Source organism: Mixophyes fleayi, chromosome 6, assembly GCF_038048845.1.
Source record: "Mixophyes fleayi isolate aMixFle1 chromosome 6, aMixFle1.hap1, whole genome shotgun sequence".
Classification (NCBI taxonomy): domain Eukaryota; kingdom Metazoa; phylum Chordata; class Amphibia; order Anura; family Limnodynastidae; genus Mixophyes; species Mixophyes fleayi.
This window is the reverse complement of record NC_134407.1, coordinates 170,449,433-170,474,404: the sequence shown is the minus strand read 5'-3', so window position 1 is coordinate 170,474,404 and position 24,972 is coordinate 170,449,433. Positions and strand designations below refer to the sequence as shown.

Here is a 24,972-nt window from a genome sequence, read left to right as displayed (position 1 = left end):
CAGTCACATTTTACTGTGCCATAGCTCACTCAGAAACAGGGGAGGTGGCAGAGTTCAGTGCTGAAACAGAAATTGTAAAATTAGAGCTATCAGTGTTCTTAAAAGTCTCCAGTGACATTCTGCTGTGCCATAGCTCATACAGAAGCAGGAGGGGTGGCAGTGTCCTTGTCACTTTCCAGTCTTCAGTCACATTGTTTTTGTCACTCTCCAATCTCAGTCATGATGATACTAAATCCCTCTACCTCATGCGCTCAAGCCTATGTTCAAGTGCATAGTGGTTTCAAGTAGGGGAAACAAAAATGTAAATAAAAATCTTGTACCTTTTTAAAGTAAAATACACCTCTCTAATAAAGGTGAAAATTTTACTGTAGAAAAACATAAAATTGCCAACATGCCATTCTACCTAAAATATTATCAAGCATACCAGCATCAGCTAGATCCCTTCTCTCAGCTAGATCTCAGCATCTGTAATCTACACTGTCATCATATTCACCCTCATCATTGTGTACATCATCCTCAAACAATACTAATTCATATCTGCTGGAATCCACCATCACAAAAGTCTGTGTACTTTGAGGTAATTGTCGGTAATGGCATTCCTCATGGAATTTGTAGTTCTATTTATGGCAGAGCTGTCATGATTTTTGGTCAATTCTTTTAGACCAGATCAAATGTCAAAATGTTGTGCTGACTCATCTGCATCACCACTGGGTGTCTTGGGAAAACTACGTTTTTTCCTAGCAGCAGTTTCCAGAGAAGCTGAAGGAGGAGACGTCATTGTGTCATGTACCACTTGAGCTGTCAGCTTGCTGACCAGGAGCTCATTGCATCTCTTGAGATCTGGGTCAGATATTGGAAAGAAAGAAAAGACATAGCTCTTAAACATAGAATCAAGCACAGTTGGCAAAATGTAATGATCCGATTTTAAAATTTTGATAACTCTTGGATCCTGGTGAAGCAAATAAAGTACTTAATCTACAAGTCCAACATAGTTAGCGGAATTGCTTTGTTTCATTTCCTCTTTCAATTTTTCTAGCTGCTTTTCAAAAAGTCTAATTAGGGGAATCACTTGACTCAAGCAAACAGTGTCTGCACTCTCTTCACAGGTGACTACTTCAAGTGGTTTCAGCACCTTGCACAACACAGAAAGTATTCTCCACTGCAATGGACTAAAGTACATTCCCCCAAATTCTATTTCATGCAGCTGCTGCATTCTCCTACATGCTGTTGCAGAATGCTGAAAATGACCCTAAATATTTCAGGACACAGACAGCATCTCCTGCATGTCACTGTCATTTTTTTAAAAGTTCTGTATCACCATGTTGGTTGTGTGAGCAAAATAGGGAATGTGATGGAATTCCTCCCGCTGTAATGCTGGTGGCGTAATCAGAAATCACATATCCTCAGGAGAGACCAAGCTGGATAAGCCATGTTGCAGTGACATCCCTTTTTGTTTAAAACAAGTTGTCAGCGGTATGCCTCTTAGTGAAGCAGATGATACACAGAGTAGCCTGCCTCTGAAAGATCTAGCTTTGTTTGTTACATTTTGCTGCTGTTCCTGCTGCTGAAGGCGATTTACCAACCCAGTGGGCTGTCACAGTCATATAATCTTTAGTTTTCCCAGTTCCGATTGTCCCCATATCTGTGGTTAATTGTAGAGTGGGTAGAATGGCATTTTATAGCCAAATAATTTTCTTTTTTGTAACCCCCTGGTACAGGTGAGGAATTGCTTGTCTAGTAAAATGGTGTTGAGATGGAATTTGATAATGGGGACACAGGACCTCAATTAACTGTCTTATTCCTGCTGCATTAATGGTGGATATTGGATGCAGATCTAATACTAGTATGGTCGCCATGGTGCCTGTGATCCACTGTGCGACTGGTTGAAAGTTGCTTCCTCTTGCAAAGGATTGTTTAACAGTCAATTGATGTAAACTACTAGCATACTTGCCAACTCTCCCGGAATGTCCGGGAGACTCCCGCATTTTGCGAGAGTCTCCCGGACTCCCGGGTGAGTGTAGCAATCTCCCGAATTCTGCCCACTTCACGTGCCCCACTTCCTAGTGAATTGGGCAGAATTAGATCCCAAACGCCGTAATTCCCGGTGAATCGCGGCATTAAGCCCCGCCCCCAGCTGTCAAATGGCGCGTTTGCGTCATGCCGTTACAGGGGGTGGGGCCAAAATGACGCAATTTTGGCCGCCCCGCCCCCCTCACGCCCACCTCCACTGGCAGGCTTCCGGAAGAGAGCTGAAGAAAGTCGGTATGTATGCTACTAGTAGTCTTCTTGATCTGCTTCTGGGTTGAAGATCTACCCCCAGCAGCAGGAGCAGCTGCAGTGGGCCTAACGCTCAAGGATTTTTGTGAGGAGTCCTGGATAGGGGAGGAGTCATCTCGCCTTAGCAACTTGGATGCAGGACTAACTCTGATCACTGAGGATATTGATGAGGAAGGTGTTGGGGGGTGTAGATTGCAGGTGATGGGATCTAGATGAGAGAAGGGACATAGCTGATGCTTGACTGCTTGTTGTTATTTTTTTAGCATAAGTTTCTGATTTTCACAAAACATTTTCATGAACTCGCTTCAAATGGCGTAACATGGATGAGGTTCCTAGATGGTTAAGGTCCCTACCTCTACTAAATGTGGCTTTACAAACGCTACAAATGGCTAGACAACTGTTGTCAGGATTTGTGTAAAAATAATACCACACATAAGAGGTGGATTTTTTGGACTTATGCCCAGGCATGACAATGATCTTCTTCTTATCACTGGCAAGAACTGCTTCCACTGGTGCATGACTTGTCACTTGTTCATTAACAGCACTGTTTGCTTAGGTTCCTTAAGCCCATTGTTAGGGGCCCTAACAATCCAGGCACTTCAGCCATAAAAGTTGCACTCGCTGGAGCACTCGCTTTGTTAAACTGTACATGTCTTTTTCAATATCTTATATAATGGTGGGTGGGAGGGCCCAAGGACAATTCCATCTTGCACCACTTTTCTTTTCTGCCACTGCTGTGTTCAAAGTTTCCTAGATGTGCTATGAACTGCTGTGTGTTTGTATTGTTGCTCTGTCGCTTAGCATCCAGCCAGGTTGCTGCAGTCTTTGTCCGAAAGTGTATGAAAATAATATTGTGACCTGTGAGGTGGTCAAAATTGACTGGAAATGACTTGAAATTAGTGTTATTGAGGTTAATAATAATATAGGAACAAAAAAAGAGCAAAATTATGTGATTTTAGCAATTTTTCAAAAAAAAAATCCAGATCCAAAACCAAAACCAAAACACACAAGGGCAGTTTTGCCAAAACCAAGACCAAAAGCAAAACACGAAGTTAATCCAGATATAAAACCAAAAGCAGAATAGTGGGTCTCAGTGAACATCTCTACTTATAATGTAGAGGATGGAGCAGCAAGAGGGGAAGACTCATCATCTAGTGCTGCACAAATTGCTAGCATAAATGCTTGTCAACAAGACAGTAGCAGACTATTTTGAGCGATTAAGAGAAATCGCTGTTACATATTCAGGAATGAAAGACCTGATAACTTAGGCTCTCTCCCTCTAACAATAAAACTGTTACAACATTGGGTGTTTCTAATGAACCTATCACTGAGCCTTTACCTGTTATTATTGGTCTTATATGTATATAATTATAGGAATGATTTTCTTCTCAATACTATAACTCTCATTAACTTCTTTGAAAAAGATTGCGGAAACTGGGTTGTACTGTTTTTTCACTAATGTACAACATTGAAAAAGTATTTTTGTAACTTTACCTGTAAACTAGATTTTTTTAGTGCTTCATATCTATAATTACCAGATGACAGATTTATGACACAGAAACAAAGATATACATAGTCCTTTAACTTATTACAGCACACTGCTTGATCCTGTAGCACAAGCATTTTCCCTTTGTATGAAATAGTTAAAATTATAATAATAGAAGCTTCTGCTAACATTGTTTTATAATCTATACTTACTATTACTTTACCGCCAGCATTTTCTGAGCTTGTTCTTAAACACCTTTCAGCCATAAGGTTTATTAAGTATGAGTATAACAATACTCTCCACCTAATATTCCTATCTCTAAATGCTCTGTACTTAATCCCAATTATCTGCTACATTTTTCAAATGAGCAGGTAGAACATGGTTACATTCACCGCTGACCTCACTTCAACAAAGATATCAAAGATACACCTAACATAATTTTCTATGTTTGTCTATGTTATCTATCCTCTTTTTATTGCAGGTGAGAGAGCTCACAGCCCTGACACATGCCTGTGTGCTTGCATATGGCAAGGCATTATGAATGTTTTACTGACTCCAGGTATGCTTAAGGTATAGTAAGGGCCACTGAGAGGGGGGGGGGGGGTAATAATTACCCAAGGCCGGACACGCCAGGGGCCTGGCCCAGGCCCTCACTGCCAGCTTTTTTTTTTTTTTGTTACCTAAATAATTTTCATCACGTCACGCCCGACATTCAGTGAGGAGCATCGCAGAGAGGAACCACACAAGAAGACAGAAGACAGAAGAGAAGAAAAGAGATGAAAGAAGCCAATATAAAGGTAAGTAAGGAACGGAAGCAAGGGGGAGGAAAGCAGAAAGGCACCGAGTGATGAATAAGGGGGGGCAGAAAGGCACCGAGTGATGAAGAAGGAGGGGCGCAGGATGGCACAGAGTGATGAAGGAGTGGGAGGGAGCAGCATGGCACAGTGATGAAGGGGGGGGAAGCAGCATGGCACCGAGTGATGAAGAAGGGGGGGAGCAGCATGGCACAGAGTGATGAAGGGGGAAGCAGCATGGCACAGAGTGATGAAGGGGGAGGCAGCATGGCACAGTGTGATGAATGGTGGCCGGGTGAAGGGGGAAAAGCAGCATGGAGGGCACAGTGTGATCATAAGGGGGCACAGTGTGGTTGTGTTGAAGGAGCATAGTGTGATCATAAGGAGGCACAGCATGGTCATGATGAAGGGGCACAGTAATGTGTGTGTGTGTGTGTGATGGCACAGGGGGCTTGTGGTAATGTGTGTGTGCGATGGCACAGGGGCTTGTGGTAGTATATGATGGCACAGGGGGCTTGTGGCAATGTAGTGTGTGTGAGGTAAGTGGTGGCTAATTATTGGGTGCTATTTTGTTTGTGGGGTGATGGTGAGGCAATGTAATAGTAGGAACTATTAATTTAAGATGGGGTGGTTTGGGGCTATTGAATGTGGGGGTCAGTTTGGGAAGAATGAGGTCTCTTTATTAAATTTGCCTATGAATTATATAATGGCAGTGATGGTTGCAGGAAATAGGTACATTTATGAAATTTAAATACTATTAATTTATTGCTGGGGTTGTTTGGAGGGAGGGAAATAGGTTTATTTACTGACTGTCTTTCTGCCATTTCATCTTGGATGTTTTCTCGCCAACTCAAACTCAATCTTTCGAAAACTGAATTAATAATATTCCCACCCAAAAACATAAGCTTCCTGTCTGACATTTTTATTTCTGTTGATAACATAAATCCCACCCTGCAAGCTCGTTGCCTAGGTGTAATCCTTGACTCACAACTGTCGTTTATTCCCCACATCAACTCTATATCTAAATCATGTTACATACACCTAAAGAACATTTCCAGAATAAGCACATCTCTCGCACAAGACACCGCAAAAACATTAATTCATGCACTCATCATCTCCCGCATCGACTATTGCAATTCCCTTCTTACTGGTCTTCCCAAAGTCAGACTTGAACCCCTGCAATCTATTTTGCACGCAGCGGCTAGATTGATTTTCCTTGCAAACAGTTATTCCTCTGCTGAGCCACTCTGTCAGTCTCTACATTGGCTGCCTGTATTTCAACAAATCCAATATAAAATTCTTCTACTAACATACAAGACCGTCAACAAAATTGCACCAACATACATTTCCTCACTTGTCTCAAAATATCTGCCAAATCGACACCTCCGTTCTGCACAAGATCTACGTCTCTCTTCCACTCTCATCACATCCTCCCATTCTCGGTTACAGGACTTTTTCCGAGCTGCACCCACTTTGTGGAATTCCCTCCCTCGCACAGTAAGACTTTCCTCTAGTCTTCAAACCTTCATTGAGGTTTTCAATGAATAACTTGATCACCTCCAGCTGCTGGCATCTTTTTTGTTAACAAGAAGCATGTGTCACAAATCGGGATCTTAGCCGCACTTACCTCATCCGCCGCTGTCATATCACGGCTACCTGGGTCCCTTCTGGTCATCTGCAGCATTCCCGTTCTCCACACCTTCATTTGTAAACAAACACATACTGTCTGTCCTGCTGCATGGGCGCGGCCATCTTGGATGCAGTCAGGTGATCAGTCCAAACCAACCAGATTCAGAAGCTGTGATCACATGAACTGATCAGCCAATAGTTGTTTGGGACATCCTATTTAAACCTGCTGCTGTGATCTGTTCATTGCCAGAACAACACACTTCTCTCCAGAGGATAGTTCTTGGCTCCAGTGTTCCTGACTGCATTACAAGTGCAGTAATCCTGTCTGCACTCCTAAGTGCAGTGTTCCTGACTGCATTACAAGTGCAGTGTTCCTGACTGCATTACAAGTGCAGTAATCCTGTCTGCACTCCTAAGTGCAGTGTTCCTGACTGCATTACAAGTGCAGTGTTCCTGACTGCATTACAAGTGCAGTGTTCCTGTCTACATTTCCAGACTGCTAATTCCCCTGCTATATTCTACAATCAGCACGAACATGAGCAAGAAGTTCATCCAGGCTGCTAAGTTCTGTTTCACTCCTGCTCCAGCTAGTCCCAAGGGTCCCGAATCGGATCAAGAAATTCAGACGACCGTGACAGCATGTAAGTTTCAGCATGTTCTAGCTCGACCCTCTGATTTCCTTTATAAGCCTTCCCTGTTCCTGTCTTCCTTGCCAGATTATTGTGCTCCTGCCAGTAGTCAAGTTCCTGCTGCTGTTGCCATACCCTGCATCCAGTTATCCATTATTTGTGTACTCATCTCAGATTTCCCTCAACTACACCTTTACCAGAATCATTTTCCTTATTTGCTTCTCTGTGCAGCGACCCATTTGATCATTCTTATATTAATTTACCTTAAGTGGTCTACTCTCCTTCTTGCCGGTCAACTCAGATACAGTCTCTAGACCGTTACAAAAGGGGAAGATGGAATTTAACACCAGGAACAAACATTACAAGTATCTAGCAATCTCTTTTATATTGTGTAACCTTCCCACTGTCTTCCAGAGTGTTGTTAATGAAATATTTCATGATGTACCCTACTTACTTGCCATTGTACAGTATATTTGGATGACATCCTGATTTTCTCTCAGGACAATGAGAGTCACAGAAATCATGTTAAGGAGATCCTAAGTCATGTCCAAAGACACCATCTTCACTGTAAATTGAAGAAGTGTCTTTTTGAACAAGTACTTTTTCATTTGCTTAGCTACATAATTTCTGGATATGATCTTCACATGGATCCTGATAAGGTCAATGCAATCAAGGGTTGACCTCAGTGCCCAGTGCTTTATGGGAATTTAATATTACTACCTCAGTTTATCAAAAGGTACACTTTTCTGGTTGCATCATTGCCTTAAGCCAGATATAATCTAACCCAGCAAATTGGCCACCTGAGGCAATTCAATCTATTAAAGGAAGCGTTTGCCACTGCTTCCATCTTAAAGCAACCTGACATATCTTGTCCATTAAAATTAATGCTAATGGAATAGACACATTTGCTTGAGGGTGCTCTCTTCCATGTAACTATTTAAACCGACCACTGGAATCTTTATTTACAATACACTCAATGTTTAAACCCTAAACCCCAGCCAAGCAAGATGGTAATTGTTTTCTCATGGTTGTCATGATTCCATTTCCTGGTCCCCTACAGATGTGGCACAAAGAATGTAAAGTTGATGCATTATCACAGTCCTTTGATCCCACCAACTCTGAGCCTTCCTCCAAACTCAAACCAGTACTAGATTCAATGTGCATTCTGGTTATCACAACTTCTGGTCTCCCAAATTGGAGAACCTACATCTATCCAATCTTCTGCCCAAATTGTTATTCTGAGTATACTCCTACTGATTTCCTGGATATGCATTTTTTAAAAAAAATATCAAAACAAAACCCTGGAGTTAATTTCCCAGAGTTACTGGTGGCCTTGACTTTGTCCGGACATTTAGGACTTTGCTTCAGTCTGAACCTTCTGTGTGAAGTACAAGTAACTTATCAAAGTTTTATTTAACCTCCCTTCCCACTACCTCAAAAAGACAAACCCTGGAGTTCATAACAGATCTTCAAACTGAATGAAGCAATTAGGCTTCAGGTGTCCAAAACGAGCAAAGTCAGAATCAGCAAAAATGTACGGTGCAAGGCTCACAGGGTGCAAGGCAGATTTGATTATAAGAATAACTGGTTTAATCTATTACTCAGGACAGAATTTATTGCCCACAGCAATCAATCTCATGAATCCATTAATCTCACTAGTTTCAGCTTCTTGCAGTTAAGTCTCTCCTCTTTTCCTAATATCTGGTCTCAGGTCAAATGGAAACTAACAGAAGCATCTCTTGGTTACAAAGCAACTGTCGATAAAATGAGATGTGTTTCCAAGTTGGTTCCTGGTGATAAGGTTTGGCTTTCAACCCTTAATCTCTGCCTCCAGGTATCTATTATTAAGTCTGCTTCACAGTTCATTAGACTATTCAAGATTCTGGATGTAGTTAATCCTGAGGCCTTTTGCCTAGTACTTCCTTCTTCCCTATGCATTAGAAACGTATCTCATGTTTCTTTGTTGAAACGTTTGGTAATTTTTTCTCTCCAGTTCTCCTCCATCCTCCATTACTGCACAGAGACAAGAGGACTATGAGGTCAATTAGATTCTGGATTTTCTGAGTATCCAAAGGCACTTTAGAGCTTCTCAATGATTGGAAGGAGTCTGGACCTGAAGAACGCACCTTCAACGGTTCCGTTATCCATTCTGCCCTCCTTCTTAAATATTTTTACAAAAAAGATCCTTATAAATCGTTTTTTAAGATGTTCAGTATCTATACTTATGAGGGGGAATACTGTTACGTATGAATCCATCAATGTCAACGCTGTGATGCTCTCATACTGCAATGTATAGGTGCAGTCGTGCATCTCTCTTACTCTTTTATTCTCTTCCTGAAGCTGCAGTCAGGTGATCTCTGATGTCATTGGTGTGCCAGAATTCAAACCAAGTGCTTGCACTTAAAGAGCACTCTGAGCACTTTGCAGTGACAGTATAAGCCTCAATCCTTGCTCCATTATTCTGATATTCTCGTATGCTCTCTTGTGTTACTGACATGAGCTAGTTTGACCGTTCATCTGATATTTGATTGAGCCCTAGGCTTCCTTTATCATCCAACCTGCTAGTAACAGTCCATCACACCAATAGACAGACCTGAGAGTCTCAACCTGTGGACTCCCTGCAACTAAGCTGAAACTATCTTGCAGGGATAATTGGTCAATACTAGGGTGTCCATTAGAGTATATGCCTCTATTCTGCAAGTGCTAGTTTTGGTTGACACTAAGAATCCACCACTTCCTGACCAAAGTGCCAAACACGCAGTATTTCATATAATTATAATAAAAGACTCCCCCAAAACACCCTTTTTAACAATTGTATATTACATATTTGTCCTTTCTTCTACCGTCTTCTAATCAAACAGGAAAGTTGTAATCCATTTGAAATCATGAGTTCAGGGTAATATGAAAATAGGGACTCCTCACAGTGACCCCAGTATAATGGACCAGGGTCCCTAAGACCCATCCCTCATATTACAAGTACAATATAAATAGGTAACAACACGCAGCCAACATTAAATCTCAGCTTCAAACATCTCAGAGTTTCAACTCTCCCGAGAAAATTGCTGGATTTGCAAAATCGGACCATAATACATTTACCCCCTTGTCTTGTCTTCTGTAAAGGAATTGACCAGAATTAGTGACATCTCTGCTGTAACTCCACCTGATCCTACTATCAACTATCAACATCCAAAGAAGGGTGGAGGATTATTTTTAATTTTCTTGAACGGTATAAAGACAACAGTTTTATTAACAAAGAACAGCATTGCTTGCAGAAGTAATGTAAGCATGGATGTCTAAATAGACGTGTATTTGTATTACCTTCCACTTTGCTGCTGTTTCATCAGTATTGCACAAAGTGTTTGTAATCTGCACTTTACGTCAAAGGTACCAAACTATATTATAATTTTTTGTGAATTTGGGCTGATTTGAAGCTCAGTGATAAACTTGCTTTTTGCCGTGAATTACAATGGCTCTTTTTAGTGCATTGTCTGGCACCCTGGATTGGTCTGGGTCTGATAAAAATACGCATGTCGGGGGGCGGGGGGGGGGGGGGTCCAGTGCTCGTCGCCATGTATTAGCTTTAGAATTACTACAGTTATCCAAGGAACGGGTGGAGCGGTCAAATGCACCATAACTGATTTCATGATCCAAGGACAATTCCTTATTGCACCCCTTTTCTTTACTGACACTGCTGTGTGACAATGTTTCCTAGATGTGCTAGGAACTGCTGTGTGTTTGAGTCATTGCTCTGTCGCTTTGCATCCAGCCAGGTTGCTGCAGTATTTGTCCGAAAGTGTATGAAAATAATATTGTGACCTGTGAGGTGGTCAAAATTGACTGCAGATGACTGGAAATTAGTGTTATTGAGGTTAATAGTAATGTAGGGGGAAAAAAAGCAAAATTATGTGATTTTACAAAAAAAAAAATTGATTTTAGAAAAAAATAGGGATCCAAAAGCAAAACCAAATCCAAAACATGCAAGGGCGGTTTTACCAAAACTAAAACCAAAACACAAAGTTAATCCAGATCTAAAACCAAAATCAGAAAATGGGGGTCAGCGAACATCTCTACTATAATGGGATCACAGGCGAGACAAAGTTGCCAATCCAGGGATCTGATGTTTATCCATTACTGACAGCCAGAAAAAGCCTTTGCATTTTCATCATGAGACTTGTTGCTACCGTTATTGGCTACTGTTTTTTTGCACTCACTGCCACCACAGAGGTCATAGATCTGTGCTAAATGGACTTTAGCTGGATCACATTATAGCAGGGGGGCCCAGCAGGGCAGATTTCCCTGCTATAGTGTGACAAGCTAAACCTGTCAGGTACTAATGCTGGATATGGATTGAGGGGGGCTGTTTTTATTTATTTATTTATCCTGGAGCTGTCCCATTCATTTGAATGAGTTTTCCAGTGCACTGCTATAGATCACAATGCAGTACAGTAACTGCAAAATTGGGAGAATGGACAAAGTACACAAATTTAAATTAATTTGACCTGCTAAAGGAAGTCCCATTCACCCTAGGTCACAGTCCAGTGATACAGTATATGAACTGCAATATAGTAAATATATAAAACTATAAAGAATAGAGCCAACTTGTTGTAAAAATAAAAGATCAATTAACTGATACAAAGTCAGAACAAAAATTAGATAAATGTCGCTAAATTCTAAATATTCAGTAGAAACTAATTCATATATCCACTGTCCTAAAAATAAGTTATATATAAAGCTGAAGTAAATGTCATTTTTTCACTCCTTCAAAGGACCTTTAAGGCAGCAATTCATAGCCTGTTGTCTGTGTACAAATAAAGTGGAAGTGTCCCTATGTTAAATTATGTTAGATATTAATTTAAACTGCATGCAAATATCTGTCATTTTCCTTTCCTTGAGCAGACCAAATTAAAATATCAATTAAGTAATACAAATTGGTGGCTACAACCTCATATAATATAGTAGACACATTAATAAATTAAGTACTATTACTTAATTTATTATCATCAGTGTACATATATTCACCAGGTCTTCAGCACCCACAAGAAATACAGATCATGACCGGCACATATGCATCTGTGTCCATAGCTGCCTAAGTCGCAGTTATGAGACCATACTCTTGTGAGAGTGTATCCAGCCAAGGTGCCCGTGAAGAGGGCGAAGACAGAAAAGAGAAGAAGAAGCCGGTAGAAGAACAAAGAAAAGACCAGAAGAAAGGAAGTTTGGAATTATCTGTCCATGGATCTGGTGCAGGTCAGTCCGGTGTCTTCATTGCAGATATCGGTGCTGGCGCCGGTGAAACAGCTATGATTTGCTACCAACCAATGGGCGCCCAGAGAAAGGGGAGCCAATCATGGCTCCACTATGGCTGTTTGTATTGTTGGCTCCATGGGGGAAGTCCGGTGACGGTGAGGTAAGGGATGTCCGGGACCCCACGAGAGGCAAGTTGAGGACATCGTCGGAGAAGTACCACTGAGTCAAGAGCAGAAGATTATGGCAGCAGGGAGCCCTTTTAAGGGCTAGGAGCAACTCCAACCAGAAGACTTCAGAAAAAAGCCTACAATGCAGGGAGCCCTTGTAAGGGTTAGGAGCAACCCTGCCAATAATAGCTGGAGAGCCTGAAAGTGGCAGTGGAAGAAGTCTGGTATCCCCCCTTGAGGATGTAAGCGCTCATGGGCAGGATCCTTTTCCTTGTGTTCTCTTTCGACTATTACACTTTCTACCCAGTCCTCAACACCTCTAGGCCTGCTTCCCCACCCCAGCTTCTTCAACCTATGCTCCTGGACACAGCTCTACTTTATGTGGAGATTGCTTTTCACTTATGCTCACTGTCTAGTCATTTGCTTGATCTGCAATGCTATGTTCTATGCTTGTACTCTTTGAATGCGTGGCTGACTGGCATTTATATAACTACAAGCATGGTCAGCCGGTGTTGCGCGGGTCTGATTTGTATTGTGTAGCAGTTTTTATATATTAGCCAATCAGTTAGTAAATAGACCATAAATGTGATTTAGAAAATTAGATTTGTTGCTTTGTAGTGTTGTTGTTATGTCGTATTGTAGCGAGGTTCCCTTCCAGCAGTCAAACAATTGTTTACAATCAAAAAATTATGTTTTCAATATTTGTTGCTTGTCACTTTGTCGCATTGTAGCGTTATCACAATCTGGTCTAAAAGTTTACTTTTTCAATACTAACATTTGGCAAGTTTACCATAAAATATGTGGAACATATTTGAAACAAACAAACTTCTTCTTATATATAGAGAGAGAGATGTATAGTGTATTTATGTATTTTTCATAGATGTCTGTGTGTGCTGTTTTACTGCAAATGTCTATTCTGTTCACCTCCTATGTATGGTGCTGTGTACCACTTGTGGCTCCTTTTAAATAAAAGATAATAATAAATAAATGTAAGAGGTTATAATCTGTTCAATTTTTTATTTGTGGAGTATGTAATATTGGTGTCTATCTATCCTTCCTTCCATGCTATCAAATTTTGCTATAGAGAGACCATATTTTAAAAGTAAACACTTGGCAACAAGGGTTAACTTTTATAAATCCAGCTTATGATCAATACCACACCATTTCAGTGTGAGGTCATTAATGAAACCTCACATATCAATTTCCTTTTGGAAAGAACAGGAGGGACCTATGTACTCACAGGTAAGGAATGTATTTTCATTCCCGATAATTCTAAAAAAGATTTTTGATCATACCAAGCACATTATAAAAGCTGCATAAAAATGATTCATGAGGGGGGGATTTAATTGACCGCGCTGTTCGGGAGAATAACGTGGCCCGCGCACTATTACCGTTACTACTGTTTTAATGCGCAGTATTACCGTTATTAGTACGGTAATTTCAACGCTGAATTTTGCTCGCAGTTCTGTGACCCACAAGCAAAAATCTACGTCAAAATTACCGTACTAACGGTAATAGTGGGCAGGGCCGCGTTATTCTCACGAACAACGCTGTCAATTGAATTCCCCCCATGGAGTGTAATTGCATGGCTTTGAACATTTAGGGCCTCATTTAGAGTTGGGAGCAAATCCAACAATAGGGTGCAAATTTGCATTATATTATATAACTATATTACAATGCTAGAGGTGAAATTGTAAGGGTTTTTATTACATGCAGGAAACAAATTGACTAAATTTTCATGTAGTACACAAATACAGCTGTAGCTTTATTTTTGCAATTAAGAGGCATATACAATTAAACGCGAAGTGCCTCTGGAACAGACCCGAAAACGTGGATTTGCCTTCGCCCCCAAAAGGGTTGCAAAGGGAAATCTGCCATGTTGTGGTACCCTATTAAAATAAAAAATGCGCAGCCACGCATAGCCATGATGTTCATCCACTAATTGAATATGCCCCATAGAGTTGAGTTATTATGTGCCACCCTCTGCACATTTTACATTTGCCCAACTTCCCTGCAGTGCAACCAAGGTTTAAAATTGACTACATTCACTCTGAAGGAGTTCCTAGGTGAACTAATATTATATGTTATTATGGGTTTTGTATGTGCATTTGCTTATTGCCTTTATAAAATGCTGCTTAAATATGATGGGTAATAAAAGCTGTATCTTTGACACATTGCGCTAAAACTCATATAGATCCCCCAGCGCAGTTCTGGACATGGAAGAAAGAAAAACGTATGATCTATATGAGTGTATGAATTTCTATTGGAGTGACTTCAGGTACTTTCCTTCCAATTTGCCACATAAAAAGGACTTGCGAATCTGGTGGCACTGGTTAGAATTTAATACTATTGGAATATTATGCTAAAAAACATGTAACACTCTTATAGATGAGATTCCTCTCTTTGAAACAAGGGGGTCTTGAACTTGCCTGGCATGTTCAAAACTTGAAGAAAAAAATGAATTATTGTATTGGAATTTCTACATCTGCTGTGTTGCAATGATTCCTCTTTTCAAGAGTTGTGTATACATTTTTATGTATGTGCAATATAAATAAATGGTGATGATGATGGTGAATGTGTATTTTTCATATACAATAGAAGAGTAACATTTGAGTGAAAAGCAGTGGTCTATCTCCACTATGAAAATCTTAATACAATACACATCCACTCCTCCCAGTATTTCAGCTGGCCCCAAAAGGGCATTTAAGATTAATGTTAAAATAAGATGTGCTTTTTCAGTTGTTTATAAACAGTTCATTGGCGGACATTTTCCCTGCAAAGCGCTAAATCATATATTACCATACATGCTGGTGGCTATATTAATATAGAAATGAAGCAAACCCTTCTGGAAGCAAGTAGAGGGAATTCTAGAGCTATGATACTGGCCTACCTTTTGTTTGAAGAAACATCTGAAGGCTTTCTGGACAGTACAAGTTCACTACCTGTCCTAATGGAGCTGCAAACCAACAGTTAACACCATCCCACTCCGTCAGACATCCTGTGATGTAAAAGAGAAGATAAAGTTAAATGAACCATTTAACGTTTAAAAAAAAAAAAACATATGAAGCCATGTTATTAATAATTGTATTCATTCTCTCTATGGCATACCAATTTGCAGTCTGCTGAAAATAAAATCAATAGATTAATCTGTAAACTCCATTGAGCTATAAAAAAAATCATTATTGATGTTTGAGAGTGTCTGCAGCTTACGGATGCACTGAATAAAAGATCCAACTGTTTTAGATATCATCTTACTAAATTATGGGTTTGACCTGCTATCGCTTTCACAGCTATGTGTTGTTCTTCACCACTTGCTGCACGGATAGTTTACAAGAAAAGCGATACCCCTATTATAAAAGGCATTGACGAGCAGGGAAGAGTGGTAAGTTCAAACCCCCTTCTTTATCAGGGGAGAGGGAAGGGCTGTAATTAGCTTATACTGCAATAGGTAGTGAGTGCTGTCTCATAATGATAACTTAGTATCTGAACTACAGCACCTTGTTGTGGTGTTGTTAAACCTTACTTGTGCTTTTGTTCCCAATACTAAGTGCGGAATTCTATTCAGAATGCGGCGTTAAAGCTAATACCATTAATATGGTAATTTTAAGCCTGCTTTCTGTTCGCCGCTCCCTGAGCCGCGAGCAGAAAGAACGCGGCTCACCAACAAAAGACCAGACCATATTCCCAGCAGACCGGTTTATTTTCTTGAGGAGAGTCTTCATAATAGGGGCATATATACTGGTCCTCCCATCATAGACATACCTGCAGCCATTGCACCTGTATGGCACACAGACCCTCCCGAGTGGAGATTAACAAATCCAAGGATTTCCCTTTGCCCAAATCATTGCCCCCCAGGTGAATCACGAGTATGTCAGTTGTACTGTGTCTGCCACTTATTCCTCTGCTCACAGAGGAATTATGGGCATCCGACATAGTCCCCTCCTACCCAGCCATTTACTGTTTACTGGATGGGAGAAGTTGTCCCTCTTAGTGGTGCTTGGACGCCAAGTATACTTCAGAATGACCTATCGCCTATATTTGTATCCTCTGAACCGGTGAGCCTGGAACAAGAAACAAAATAATGCCCTGTCAAATCCAGAAAATAACGAATGTTCCAATAGCAACCACCACAGAAGTGCCGAATGTAACCACCAATGGGAAGTTAGAAGGAGGGGAGGATGGGGGGACAGTAATTCGTATAAAGGTAAAAACCCATAACACCTAAATCAGGCCGGAAAAATAAGGAAAAAAATCCCTTCAGGCCCTGGCTTAAAGTAATATGCAGCAAAGTCCTGGGTTCCTGAAGGAGTAAAAGGGTCTGGTCATGTCTTACAGCCATTATCTCCTTGGTCTAATCTATGTCTTGTATGCGTTTGACTTTCATCTTTACAGTAATGGAAGACCCCTCCTCGACCATGGCTGTAGCCGCCTTAGTCCTAAAGGAGTGAGTGCCGCAGAGAGTGGGGTCTAAAACTATGTGTGCTAAAGATCACTTAAAAATTGCTTTCAATTGAAATTCGAAAAGAGGAACCCCATTAGAATTAAACAAGCAGGCTCCCCCCTATGGAGTCTGACCACAGCAAAATATAAGGGCTTCATAATCATTATTAGTTATAATCATCCCGGTGTCAACCGGCCATCTAGCATCCTCTACCCCTGGGCATACCAAAGACCACCCCTTGAGAGTTTTAGTTATCAAAAACTCTTTGGTAAAATCTGCACACCTGTGTAGACGAGTCATGAAAGATATGCCCGCCAAGGAAGCAGTCATGGACGTCTCAGTGACGCCTTCCTGGTATTTGGGCCAAATAAAGGCAAACATGTCAGCGCTCTGACCTGAGTTGTGCCAACCCCGCAACCCCAAGAAGTGGACCCACTGCTGCCAGGCTGCACAATAAGCTCTCCTGGTGGAAGGGGCCAAAAACATCTTCGCGAGACCTTCTCCGGATCGACAATCTGCCAAACAGAAGAAGAGCATCCACATTGTTATTGTCTATCCTTGCCTTAAAAGTGATGTTGTGCTCTAAATGGTGGAACACTAGATCACACAATAAATTGACTGCAGGCAGTGACAAAATGCTCTGCGTATTAATGTACTGCAGGACCCCTAGGTTGTCACAACAAAATACTGCATTAAGTCCTTTTAAACGCGATGACCACAGCTCCACCGCTACGATTATGGGGAAAAGCTTCAGTACCAGCAGGTTATGCACTAAACCAGAGCAGCACCAGGATTCAGGCCACAGAACGGCTCACCACTCCCCATTAAAATAAGCATCAAAATCAATGGACCCGCAGCGTCTGTGTGCAATCAAACTGGCAACCAGAAATCTGTGTGCAAAGCCAAATACGGATACTATGTATGTGAAGATACATGGTTCCCAAATCACTCAGACACGCTATTAGAGGAAAAATAGAAGGATGATTTATTCTGCAGAACAGGATTAAATACAGCACGACCCCTCAACGATAGTAGGTCCAACAAATGAGGAAATCAGTTCAAATAATTCCAGTGGGATACGTGCAGCATGGTCCCCTTAACCATAGCAGGTCCAACAAGTGAGGAAACCAGTTCAAGTAAATCCAGTGGGATAGGTTCCACAGCACATCTCTGGCAAAGCATCACCTCTTGGCCCAAGTCAGTCACATACATAATATACACATACAGTCATATATGTGGGGCAGCACGGTGGCTAAGTGGTTAGCACTTCTGCCTTACAGCAATGGGGTCATGAGTTGAATTCCTGACCATGCTCTATTTGTGAGGAGTTTGTATGTTCTCCCTGTGTTTGTGTGGGTTTCCTCTGGGTGCTCCGGTTTCCTCACACACTCCAAAAACATACTGGTAGGTTAATTGGCTGCTAACAAATTGACCCTAATCTGTGTGTCTGTCTGTGTGTGTGTTAGGGAATTTAGACTGTAAGCCCCAATGGGACAGGCACTGATGTGAGTGATGGACTCTCTGTACAGCGTTGCAGAATTAGTGGCGCTATATAAATGTTGATGATGATGATGATACCATTGAAATTCATCCAGAATTTCAACCAACTCTGCAAGTCCCATTTGATCTCATCCAACAAAAGTAGTTGGGCATGAAGTTGTGTAAAACCAGCTGTAGCAGTCTGCAGCTTTCTGCAGAAAATCTTCCCCCTCGGAATGATGCGGCATGCAAAATTACTTACTTTTATGTTGTATCTTTTGCACTAGCTATTGGGTTAGTCTAAGTCCTGATCAGTAGCCATGACAGTTTCATATGCATGCTAAAGCGTGCTTGCAATCACAAGCAACTGTAAACATTTATTTTATGTTCAGTAGACATTAATAATATTCTAATAAATGTATTTCATGGGGGGGAAAGAAATAATAATAAAAGAAAAAAAACACTTTTAAAAAAAAAACAAAAAAAAAACTGTTTTATCTATTAATGCCTTTATTATTCCGAGGTGACATTAATTCAATATATTTTTTATTTTCCTGTGCTATCTCTTGCAGATTTATAATCCACATAGGGATTGGACATATCAGGCATGATTCATTAAGGAGGTCATTAAGGAGAGTAACGCTAAAAAAATTAGTAACTTAGCACCTTGGCAAAACCATGTTGCATTAGAGGTAGGGATGAGCGCGCTCGGATTTCTGAAATCCGAGCCCACCCGAACGTTGCGGATCCGAGTCGGATCCGAGACAGATCCGGGTATTGGCGCCAAATTCAAAAGTGAAACTGAGGCTCTGACTCATAATCCCGTTGTCGGATCTCGCGATACTCGGATCCTATAAATTCCCCGCTAGTCGCCGCCATCTTCACTCGGGCATTGATCAGGGTAGAGGGAGGGTGTGTTAGGTGGTCCTCTGTGCTGTTTAGTTCTGTGCTGTTTAGTTCTGTGCTGTTTAGTGCTGTGCTGTGCTGTGCTGTTTAGTGCTGTGCTGTGCTGTGCTGTGCTGTGCTGTGCTGTGCTGTGCTGTGTTCTGCAGTATCAGTCCAGTGGTGCTGTGTGCTGTGCTCTGTCCTTCTGAGGTCAGTGGTGCTGCTGGGTCCTGTGCTGTGTCCTGTTCAGTCCAGTGGTGCTGTGTCCTGTGCTCTGTGCTTCTAAGGGCATAGTTATTTCCCCAATATTCCCCTGTGTTTAAAAAAATAAAAAAAAGTTTTTTTTATAAAATACCAAAAACTACTTTAATATTTTTTAATTACCACAAAATTTTCACAACCAATCCTGCAGTATAAGCCCATTGGTACTGCAATATTACCAAGTTCACACATTCAGCAGTAAAAGTCCAGTGGTACTGCAATATTACAAAGTTTACACATTCTGCAGTATCAGTCCAGTGGTGCTGTGTCCTGTGCTCTGTCCTGCTGAGTTCCGTAGTGCTGCTGGGTCCTGTGCCGTGTCCTGTTCAGTCCAGTGGTGCTGTGTTCTGTGCTCTGTGCTTCTAAGGGCATAGTTATTTCCCCATTATTCCCAAGTTTGTAAAAAATAAAAAAAAAGTAAAAAAAAATAAAAAATTAAAAAAAAAAAAATATATATAATAATTATAACCAAATTTGCAAAACCAATCCAGCATTATAAGTCCATTGGTACTGCAATATTACCAAGTTCACACATTCAGCAGTAAAAGTCCAGTGGTACTGCAATATTACAAAGTTTACACATTCTGCAGTATCAGTCCAGTGGTGCTGTGTCCTGTGCTCTGTCCTGCTGAGTTCCGTAGTGCTGCTGGGTCCTGTGCCGTGTCCTGTTCAGTCCAGTGGTGCTGTGTCCTGTGCTCTGTGCTTCTAAGGGCATAGTTATTTCCCCATTATTCCCAAGTTTGTAAAAAATAAAAAAAAAGTAAAAAAAAAAAAAAAATTAAAAAAAAAAAATATATATAATAATTATAACCAAATTTGCAAAACCAATCCAGCATTATAAGTCCATTGGTACTGCAATATTACCAAGTTCACACATTCTGCAGTATCTTGTGCTACATATAATGGAGAACAAAACTTTGGAGGATAAAGTAGGGAAAGATCAAGACCCACTTCCTCCTAATGCTGAAGCTGCTGCCACTAGTCATGACATAGACGATGAAATGCCATCAACGTCGTCTTCCAAGCCCGATGCCCAATCTCGTAGTACCGGGCATGTAAAATCCAAAAAGCCCAAGTTAAGAAAAAGTAGCAAAAAGAGAAACTTAAAATCATCTGAGGAGAAACGTAAAGTTGCCAATATGCCATTTACGACACGGAGTGGCAAGGAACGGCTTAGGCCCTGGCCCGTGTTCATGACTAGTGGTTCAGCTTCACCCACGGATCTTAGCCCTCCTCCTCCTCCCCCCCCCTACAAAAAATTGAAGAGAGTTATGCTGTCAGCAACAAAACAGCAAACAACTCTGCCTTCTAAAGAGAAATTATCACAAATCCCCAAGGCGAGTCCAAGGGTGTTGGTGGTTGTCAAGCCTGACCTTCCCATCACTGTACGGGAAGAGGTGGCTCGGGAGGAGGCTATTGATGATGTAGCTGGCGCTGTGGAGGAACTTGATGATGAGGATGGTGATGTGGTTATTGTAAATGAGGCACCAGGGGGGGAAACAGCTGATGTCCATGGGATGAAAAAGCCCATCGTCATGCCTGGTCAGAAGACCAAAAAATGCACCTCTTCGGTCTGGAGTTATTTTTATCCAAATCCAGACAACCAATGTATGGCAATATGTAGCTTATGTAAAGCTCAAATAAGCAGGGGTAAGGATCTTGCCCACCTAGGAACATCCTCCCTTATACGTCACCTGAATAACCTTCATAGTTCAGTGGTTAGTTCAGGAACTGGGGCTAGGACCCTCATTGGTACAGGGACACCTAAATCCCGTGGTCCAGTTGGATACACACCAGCAACACCCTCCTCGTCAACTTCCTCCACAATCTCCATCAGATTCAGTCCTGCAGCCCAAGTCACCAGCCAGACTGAGTCCTCCTCAATACGGGATTCATCCGAGGAATCCTGCAGCGGTACGCCTACTACTGCCACTGCTGCTGTTGCTGCTGTTAGTCGGTCATCTTCCCAGAGGGGAAGTCGTAAGACCGCTAAGTCTTTCACCAAACAATTGACCGTCCAACAGTCGTTTGCCATGACCACCAAATACGATAGTAGTCACCCTATTGCAAAGCGTATAACTGCGGCTGTAACTGCAATGTTGGTGTTAGACGTGCGCCCGGTGTCCGCCATCAGTGGAGTGGGATTTAGAGGGTTGATGGAGGTATTGTGTCCCCGGTACCAAATCCCCTCGAGATTCCACTTCACTAGGCAGGCGATACCAAAAATGTACAGAGAAGTACGATCAAGTGTCCTCAGTGCTCTTAAAAATGCGGTTGTACCCACTGTCCACTTAACCACGGACATGTGGACAAGTGGTTCTGGGCAAACGAAGGACTATATGACTGTGACAGCCCACTGGGTAGATGCATCCCCTTCCGCAGCAACAGCAACAGCTGCATCAGTAGCAGCATCTACAAAATGGCTGCTCATGCAAAGGCAGGCAACATTGTGCATTACAGGCTTTAATAAGAGGCACAACGCTGCCAACATATTAGAGAAAATGAGGGAAATTATCTCCCAGTGGCTTACCCCACTTAGACTCTCATGGGGATTTGTGGTGTCAGACAATGCCAGTAACATTGTGCGGGCATTAAATATGGGCAATTTCCAGCACGTCCCATGTTTTGCCCACACCATTAATTTGGTGGTGCAGCATTACCTCAAGAGTGACAGGGGTGTGCAGGAGATGCTTGCGGTGGCCCGCAAAATTGCTGGACACTTTCGGCATTCAGCCAGTGCCTACCGCAGACTAGAGGCACATCAAAAAAGCTTGAACCTGCCCTGCCATCACCTCAAACAAGAGGTTGTGACGCGCTGGAACTCCACCCTCTATATGCTGCAGAGGATGGAGGAGCAGCAAAAGGCCATTCAGGCCTACACAGCCACCTACGACATAGGCAAAGGAGTGGGGATGCGCCTGAGTCAAGCGCAGTGGAGACTGATTTCCGTGTTGTGCAAGGTTCTGCAGCCATTTGAACTTGCCACACGAGAAGTCAGTTCCGACACTGCCAGCTTGAGTCAGGTCATTCCCCTGATCAGGCTGTTGCAGAAGCAGCTGGAGAAAGTGAGGGAGGAGCTGGTAAGCCATTGCGATTACAGCAAGCATGTAGCTCTTGTGGATGTAGCCCTTCGTACGCTTTGCCAGGATCCGAGGGTGGTCACTCTTTTAAAGTCAGAGGAATACATTCTGGCCACCGTGCTCGATCCTCGGTTTAAAGCGTATGTTGTGTCTCTGTTTCCGGCGGACACAAATCTACAGCGGTGCAAAGACCTGCTGGTCAGGAGATTGTCCTCTGAAGAGGACCGTGACATGCCAACAGCTCCACCCTCATTTTCTTCCACATCTATGGCTGCGAGGAAAAAGCTCAGTTTTCCCAAAAGAGGCACTGGCGGGGATGCTGATAACATCTGGTCCGGACTGAAGGACCTGCCAACCATTGCAGACATGTCTACTCTCGCTGCATTGGATGCTGTCACAATAGAAAAAATTGTGGATGATTACTTTGCTGACACCATCCAAGTAGACATGTCAGACAGTCCATATTGTTACTGGCAGGAAAAAAAGGCAGTTTGGAAGCCCCTGTACAAACTGGCTCTATTTTACCTGAGTTGTCCCCCCTCCAGTGTGTACTCGGAAAGAGTTTTTAGTGCAGCGGGGAACCTGGTCAGTGAGCGGCGAAGGAGGTTGCTTCCTCACAACGTTGAAAAAATGATGTTTATAAAAATGAATAATCAATTCCTCAATGAAGTACAGCACTGCCCTCCAGATACTACAGAGGGACCTGTGGTTGTGGAGTCCAGCGGGGACGAATTGATAATGTGTGATGAGGAGGAAGTACACACTGTAGGGAGAGAGGAATCAGAGGTTGAGGATGAGGACGACATCTTGCCTCAGTAGAGCCTGTTTAGTCTGTACAGGGAGAGATGAATAGCTTTTTTGGTGTGGGGGCCCAAACAAACCAATCATTTCAGTCAAAGTTGTTTGGTAGGCCCTGTCGCTGAAATGATTGGTTTGTTAAAGTGTGCATGTCCTATTTCAACAGCAGACCTCTCAACTGCAGCTCATCCCTCCTCTGCGGGGATAATGTCTCCTGTGCTCTGACACGTCACTCTGTGTACTCTCAGCCTCAGGATCTGACACTACAGCTACCATGCCTCTTGTAGCAGCCCTCACTCCAGGGCCTCTTCCATGTGCAGTGTCCCCCTCTCTCTTGGGTTCACTATAGTGGCATGGAGTTCTCCCCCTCATCCAGGGCACACATTCCTTGCCCTGGCTCAGTCACCACGCTCAGACTTCCAGGCAATGCTGGGGGAGCCTGGGAGCTTCCACCCCAGGTCCCCAGCTACAACTCTCCTCTCCTGTGTCTTCTCTCTCTTTCTGACACTTTAAAGATCGTGCCTTTAAATGAAAAAGTCAGTCTTCATTGCACGACTATGTGCAAGTGCAACAGGGACATTTTTTTGGGTTTACAAAGTCAAACAATAACACTACGACCCTGTCTGTCTGGGGTCTGTCAATGACGAATTGTCTGGAGCATGTTTTGAGGAGGTATTGTGGCCCCGGTATCAAATTGGGTACCGGGGCCACCCCACTATGCAGTCCAGATACTTGTTTGGTGGAATTCCGACACGTGGAGGGTTTTTAAATTATATTGTGGCCTCGGTACCAAATTGTGTACCGGGGCCACCACACTACGCAGTCAAGATACTTGTTTGGTGGAATTCAGACCAGTTGAGGGTTTTATTATTATATTGTGTGGACCACTCTATCTATACCACACTACAACTCTATACCACTCTATTTCCTACTTTAATTCTATTTAATTCTATTTCCTACTTTAATTCTATTACTAATTAATTACCATAAAGAGGAACAAAAAAAACCAATTTTACCAAAAGTATAATATGACTTAGACTTACAAACACTACACTTGAAAGATCGTGCCTTTAAATGAAAAAGTAAGTCTTCATTGCACGACTATGTGCAACAGGGACAGTTTTTTTCTTTACAAAGTCAACTAATAACACTTGGACCCTGTCTGTCTTTAACATACTTAATGGGATCTCAATGACGAATTGTCTGTAGCATGTTTGGAGGAGGTATTGTGGCCCCGGTATCAAGTTGGGTACCGGGGCCACCCCACTACGCAGTCCAGATACTTGTTTGGTGGAATTCTGACACGTGGAGGGTGTATTTATTTTATTGTGGCCCCGGTATCAAGTTGGGTACCGGGGCCACCCCACTACGCAGTCCAGATACTTGTTTGGTGGAATTCTGACACGTGGAGGGTGTATTTATTTTATTGTGGCCCCGGTATCAAGTTGGGTACCGGGGCCACCCCACTACGCAGTCCAGATACTTGTTTGGTGGAATTCTGACACGTGGAGGGTGTATTTATTTTATTGTGGCCCCGGTATCAAGTTGGGTACCGGGGCCACCCCACTACGCAGTCCAGATACTTGTTTGGTGGAATTCTGACACGTGGAGGGTGTATTTATTTTATTGTGGCCCCGGTACCAAATTGTGTACCGGGGCCACCACACTACGCAGTCAAGATAGATAGATGCGTATCATAGATAAAGTACATTCAGTGGTGTGGGGCAAATTGAAAAATATTCAAAATGCACTGACATTATCAAAAACAAGAGGTTGTCACACGCTAAAACTCCAACATG

The 24,972-nt window shown here is 42.3% G+C and overlaps 1 protein-coding gene across 2 annotated transcripts in view; it reads right to left on the bottom strand.

Annotated features, from left to right (window-relative positions):
• LOC142094744 (vasoactive intestinal polypeptide receptor 1-like) overlaps positions 1-24,972 on the bottom strand; it is a 119,654-nt gene that overhangs the window by 84,105 nt on the left and 10,577 nt on the right. For both annotated transcript variants that reach the window (XM_075177184.1, XM_075177185.1), the window contains exon 3: positions 15,120-15,227. In XM_075177184.1, the coding sequence (XP_075033285.1) occupies positions 15,120-15,227 (108 nt within the window). The remainder of the gene's footprint in view (positions 1-15,119; positions 15,228-24,972) is intronic.